General features: G+C 43.1%; 1 protein-coding gene across 1 annotated transcript; it reads left to right on the top strand.

Annotated features, from left to right (window-relative positions):
• The first annotated feature begins 2,466 nt into the window (after window positions 1-2,466).
• Window positions 2,467-6,448, top strand: TSSK6 (testis specific serine kinase 6). Its single transcript, XM_040419792.1, has 2 exons — window positions 2,467-3,009; window positions 6,179-6,448. Exons 1-2 carry the CDS (start codon window positions 2,467-2,469, stop codon window positions 6,446-6,448), a joined length of 813 nt encoding a protein of 270 aa, XP_040275726.1.
• The last annotated feature ends 294 nt before the right edge of the window (window positions 6,449-6,742 follow it).

Here is a 6,742-nt window from a genome sequence, read left to right on the forward strand (position 1 = left end):
GGGGGGCAAAGAACAACATGGGGGGGGGGCGATTGCCCCCCCTCACCCCCCTCTAGCGACGCCACTAGCAGCGGGCCGACTGCCCGGGTTTGCCATTATGACGCCGGCCCTGAGTCTGAGCAAGCAATTAATGATGTATGAATTTCAAAACCTACAGGCGGCATGAATGTTTGGCAGTGCTGGATTCTCTTTTCTAAAGCACATTTGCACAGGGAAGAATTCTGATTTGCTGTGTGTCGGTGGCGAATGTTACACCACAGAGTAAATTACCAAAGATGCACTGTAATAGTGTTGTGGATTATAAGGCTAGCTTCACACTTTCGGTGTGAAACTCCAGTATGGCTGTTCCGGCAGACAAGCAGAGAATCAGCTGGACACATGCAGCAGTTTAGGTCCGGACGGTTCTTCGCTTGTCTGCAGCAATGAGTACATGGGGTGATATTTTATCATTTCTTTCACACATGATGTATCACAGCGATCTCCAGCAAATTCTGATTGGTCCTGTGCCAGCTAGTCAACTGCTATCACCATGATGTCACTGTGTCTGTGGACACGTGTGTGTGCAGTGCACTTGCAAATAGGGTTCCATCGGGTATCGAAGTATCGATACCTAATCGATACTTTTAGACCTGGATCGATTCGATACTGGGATTTGCTACTTATCTACTGCGCAGCCTAGTATCAGACAACATGACGAGCTGCTCTCAGCGCGCACCATGTTCTCTTCAGCAGCACAGTGGAGATGGACTGTGCCGCTGCCACCAATGAGAAGAGATGGGGGGAGGAGGAGGAGAGGGACTGTGGCCACTGCACCACCAATGAAGACAATTAACCTGTTAATACAAGTTTAGGATGCGGGGGCCGGCGGTAGTTTCACATACCCGGCACCTGCCCTCTATGACAGGGAGCTGCAATCCGCGGCAATTAACTCCTCAGGTGCCGCACCTAAGGGGTTAATTGATGGGGATCGCAGCACCTTGTCATAGAGGTCGGGTATGTGAAACTATCGCCGGCACCCGCATCCTACACTTGTATTAACAGGTTAATTATCTTCATTGGTGGCGCAGTGCCCCAACACCCCTAGTATTATCTTCATTGATGGCAGTGGCCACAGGGTCCCCTCCTCATTGGTGGTGCAGTTGCGATTCTGATTGGAGCCCCAGCAGTGTAATCGCGGGGCTCCGATCGGTTACCATGGCAGCCGGGATGCTACTGAAGCCCTGGCTGCCATGGTAATCTCACTGCTGCTGTGTGCACAAAGCCCAGGGCAGCAGGGAAAGTGTAAGGTCCTATTCACCCTAATAGAGCTCTATCAGGGTGAATAGGACAAGTAATTAAAAATTACCAGTTTCTAGCCCCTAAGGAGGCTAATACTTATTAAATAATTAAATAAAAAGTAAAAAAATATATATTTTTTAAAAACACCAAAATATTACGTTTAAATCCCCTTTCCCAATTTTACATATAAAATATGTAAACAATAAAAAAATAAACATATTGCATATCGCCACATCTGAAAAAGTCTAAACTATCAAAATATAAAAAAAACACTGCAACAGAAAAAATAAATAAAAACAGCATAATTCGCAATTTTTTTGTCACCTTGTCCCCCCCAAAAATAGGATAGGACTGTTCTATTATGGTCTGAACGTTCCATAAAATGCGGAATGCACGCAGCTTTTTTGGTATTTTTTTTGCGTGTTATTGAGTATCGCAATACTTTTTTATCGTATCGAAATCGAATCACAATTTTGGTATTGTGACAATCCTAGTTGCAAATCAAACATACAGTTACGTTGATTTGTATCAAGGGGTTAAACAAGTGACTGCACACATATTTCCAGTCCCCCACTTGACATACACCGATCAGTCCTATCATTAAAGCCACTTACAGGTAACATGAATAACACTCATTCTGTTATCACAGCGACATCGGTCAAGAGATGAGATGGTAGGCAATAAGTCAGTTCTTGAAGATGATATGTTGGAAGCAGGAAAAATTGGAAAGTGTAAAGATCTAATTGACTTTGACAAGGGCCATATTATGATGGCTAGATGTTCAGAGCATCTCCAAAACATGTGGTCTTGTGCACACTGCATGCACCCAGTATTTAGTGGTAAGGGGCTACCAAAAGTGGACCAAAAAAACCTTTGATCGGTCAAGACATTGATAGCATGAGCAAGGTCCAATATAGAATACGATGTTAATATGCCCGATGCCAGTTACAATTGTAGCCATGGCAACCAAATAGGTCACAGATGAGCCCATTTTTACCTGAAAATAGTGTTACAAGAAAATGTCAATAGAGCGAAGCTATGAAAAACGTAGTAGGATTACTCAAGAACAGCTGAAACCTTCAACCACCATCATCAAACCCTCAAGAAACTATATAAGAAAGCATCATCTCACTACCTAAGCTACCAGTCAAACCTGAGGTTATTATAGGTTGGTCTTTTTCTGATATCATGTCCACTGTTGATCTTCTGCTACAGGACTTGGGTTACAATACATTATCTACCATTGGTGAAGGATCCTACTCAAAGGTGAAAATGGCGACATCAAGGAAATACCAATGCAAAGTGGCCATTAAGGTCATAGACAAAAGAAAGATCCCAGCTGAATACACCATGAAATTCCTAGCCCGGGAGCTCGACATTTTGAGGAAGGTTCGACATCCCAATGTCATAACTGCCTTTGAGTTTATTGAGATAAGTAACGGACTACATTTTATAGTAATGGAATTGTGTGTGACAGACCTCCTACAGTTAGTGCAGACTACAGGACTGTTGCCAAGTGAAAAGGCCAGAAGTCTTTTTAAGCAAATCACCAAGGCCATCAAGTATCTGCATGAGCATCATGTGGCACACAGAGATTTAAAGTGCGAGAACATACTTATTACATCAGATGACAAGGCCAAAATCACAGACTTCAGCTTCGGAATAATGTTCCCCAATGGCTCAAATCTGTCTACCACTTATTGTGGATCTGCAGCATATGCTTCTCCTGAGGTGAGACTATGCGTTTGTATCTTATGCTTTATCTATATATTAGTGTAGGTGAATTTCCAGAGGATGTAAATCTGTCCCCATCACATGATCACAAATGTTTGGGACTAGTTACTTCTGTATTGTCATCAGCTCTGAATCTTCAACTTTCTCAAGGACTCATACTGCTGTCACATACACTATAAGGACAAAAGTATTGGGACTCCTACGCATTACACCTACAACTTTTATGACATTCCTTTCTATATCTATAGGTATTAACCCCTTAACCTCTTGGGGACACAGGGCGTACCTGTACGCCGTGATGTCCCGGTACTTAAGGACACAGGGCGTACAGGTACGCCCTGTGTATTTCCGATCACCGCCGCGCGGTGATCGGAACTGGACGCCTGATGAAATCAATCAGCAGGCGCCCCCCCCGTCTCGGCGATAGCTGCAAACCGCAGGTCAATTCAGACCTGCGGTTTGCAGCGCTTTTGGGGATCAGAAACTTCAAAATGCCTTTTTTTTTATGTTTCACCCCTGCAGCACTCTTTGTGATGGGGGAAGGGGGGCACGCGATCATCCGCCCGCCCTCCCTCTCATTTTCAGGATGGCCGAGCTTGTAAAGCAGTGTCAGCACATTGCTGACACTCTGCTTGAAATGACTGACATCATCACCAGGGCTGTGGAGTCTGAGTTTTTGGTACTTCCGACTCCCCGACTCCTCTGTATTTAATATGCAAATGTATTTTATACATTCCTTGAAGGAAAAAGGGGCAACATACATGTCATTACCACAGAACTATTGGCTAGGAAGCTGCTGCCTTCTCCTTTGTGTGCTGATCTTCTGCTGAAGATAGGGCAGTGGGAGGATCCAGGAAGGGGCAGGGGAGGGGGCATTTATTGTAAAACATGATTTTCCTAGTAGAATCCCATAGTCATGTTTAAAGTTTAAGCTAACAATCTGAGTTTACAAGTTTTTATAGCCTTAGCTGAATGATAGCAGTTTTTCAAATGGTTTACAGCTTCAGTCTTGAACTATTGACTACCCATTCCCTTTAGTTATACAAGTGTCTCTAGTCCTGCAAAAAACATATTTACTTACTCAGTTATCAGTGAGAGGCTAGGTTAACCATGGGCGTTGCGTTCCCTGTAACAGCGGAACACAACACAATGGAAAGTATAAGTATTGCCACTCCTTAACTGTGCGTTGCGTGCCATATAGTGAAGCATATGAAAAGCATGCTTCTTCATGGTCACTTAACGTGTTCGTTTTGCGGTAACGTGACGCACTGCATGCATTGGCCTTTATTGTTACAGTTAAGAAGTACCGTATTTTTCGCAAAAGTGGGGGAAAAATAGCAGTGCGTCTCATGGGGGCGAATGCTGCGACCGTCCGGTGAATAGGCTGAGAGGGAGGAGGGGCTGGGGGCCGGCATATGTTTCTGTAATGGCAGCGGGGCCCGGTGCAGTCACTGTATTCTACTACACCGGGCCCCGCTCACTGTAGTATACGGTAATCATATCTAACTTGTGGGTATTGTTAAAGTATTCCAATCATCTTAAATCTAGCGCTGTACTACTTACTACTAACTTCTTGGCAGTCAGGAGGCCGGGTGGGTGCTCGTAGCGTAGCTCACTACGTCACGCGCCTGCTCCGCCCACTTTATGAATGAAGCAGGCAACGGGCCCCGCTGCCATTACAGAAACAGATGCCGGCCCCAATTCACTACACAGTGACACTGTTATGGGGGGATCTGTGGATGACACATAAGATAAGATGCTATATACAGTACAGACCAAAAGTTTGGACACACCTTCTCATTCAGATTGTAGATTCACACTGAAGGCATCAAAACTATGAATTAACACATGTGGAATTATATACATAACAAACAAGTGTGAAACAACTGAAAATATGTCATATTCTAGGTTCTTCAAAGTAGCCACCTTTTGCTTTGATTACTGCTTTGCACACTCTTGGCATTCTCTTGATGAGCTTCAAGAGGTAGTCCCCTGAAATGGTTTTCACTTCACAGGTGTGCCCTGTCAGGTTTAATAAGTGGGATTTCTTGCCTTATAAATGGGGTTTTGATCAGCTGAAAAACAGCCTGTTTCAGTTTATTCGTTGTTTTCATTAAATTGAATGCTCAAAAAATGTTTTGTCTCACTCCCATTTCTTCTTGTTGCATGTTGAAGCTCTACTTGGAACCTTGTTAAGATCCAGCCATGCTAAATATGATTTTTTGCCATTTTTCAAGTTGTCTTAAACTTTCGATCAGGACTGTATATTGCTCGATCATGTCAGACTCAAAGTCCCGTTTGCATCTTAGGATGAGAGTGTCTGCAGTGCACTCCCATCTCAGATTGCTTATACTTATGGACACTTGTGAAGCGTGGCTGGTACATTTAAACACATTGATATAGCCCCTCAAAATTTTTTGCCAGGTGGAGTTCAGGGTCAAAATGGCCTATGGGCAACAGATTCCACCATCTATAACTTCCTGATGTTTACCTGCCATGGACACTGGAGAACCCAGCGGGTTTGTAGGCTATAAGGCAAGTTGGGTTAACATTACTCCTGCCTATTAGGATTATTGCTCTGTAAAGGTCATCCCCACTTCTCGTTGTTACCATCTGAGCAGCAAAGAATACCCAAATCATGGCATGTTGGAGCTGAGATTTAGAGACTAATATTTCCTGAAGGACCTAAGGGGGAAAACGAGACATGCCTTCAGTGTCAGCCACTGGGAAATGAGGATGCCCTCTCTATTGCAATAACCTGACTTGTAGGCAGTGGTAACATAGTTCTTCCTCTGTTATGCCCCTATCTAGTCTGACTTGCCATATGGTCTACTATAACCCTGTTACAATTGACCTCTAAGAAATCCAGTACTTCGTTACACTGACTAAAGCAGTATCATTCTATGGACTGAGTAAAGAAAAATTCTTCCATCTTTATTATGATTGTCAATAAATGTATTAAAGTGATAACTAGGGGTTTAGAGAGGTTTTCAAAGATTCTCCACAGCACCTTAGGCCATAGCCTACCAGCCGCTAAACACATGGGAAAAGTGAACCAATGCAGTAATATGAAGTTTCATGAGATTCTGGAGATCTTGTGATGATAATTGATAAGTAGATGTAACTAGTTTTTGTATTTTGGTGTAAAAAATAGCTATTTTCATAGGTACTACTGAGTATTCCCTATGACCCAAGGAAGTATGACATTTGGAGCCTGGGAGTGATCCTTTACATAATGGTGACAGGAAAAATGCCATTTGATGACACTAACTTGAATGCATTGCCAAAAATTCAGCAGGTAGGAGTGATGTTTCCAGAAGCTATAGAAGTGGATGCAAAATGCAAAAGTCTCATTAAAGAAATCCTGCAGTACAACCCTAATGATCGACCTGATATCTTCACACTAATAAAGCAAGAATGGCTACTAGCAGCATAACACCATCCAAGTCCTTTAATAAAGACAATTCCTAAATACCACTGAACTATCATTTGTACAAAAATCCTGCACCCTTATTTATATCAAGGATATATCTTTTCATGGGACAACGCTGAAGATAGGACACTTTGATACAATGTGAAGTAGTCAGTGTACAGCTTGTATAACAGTGTAAATTTGGTGTGCCCTCAAAATAACAACACACAATGTCTAAACTGCTGGCAACTTAGGGGTGAGTACACCCCTAAGTGAAAATGGCCAAATTGTGCAGAATTAGCCATTTTCCCTCCCCGT

Source organism: Bufo bufo, chromosome 2, assembly GCF_905171765.1.
Source record: "Bufo bufo chromosome 2, aBufBuf1.1, whole genome shotgun sequence".
Lineage (NCBI taxonomy): Eukaryota > Metazoa > Chordata > Amphibia > Anura > Bufonidae > Bufo > Bufo bufo.

Coding starts and splice junctions, on each gene's coding strand:
- TSSK6 (XM_040419792.1), top strand. CDS start 2,467: ATGTCCACTGTTGATCTTCTGCTACAGGACTTGGGTTACAATACATTA. Junction 3,010..6,178: donor CAGCATATGCTTCTCCTGAG/GTGAGACTATGC, acceptor CTATTTTCATAG/GTACTACTGAGTATTCCCTA.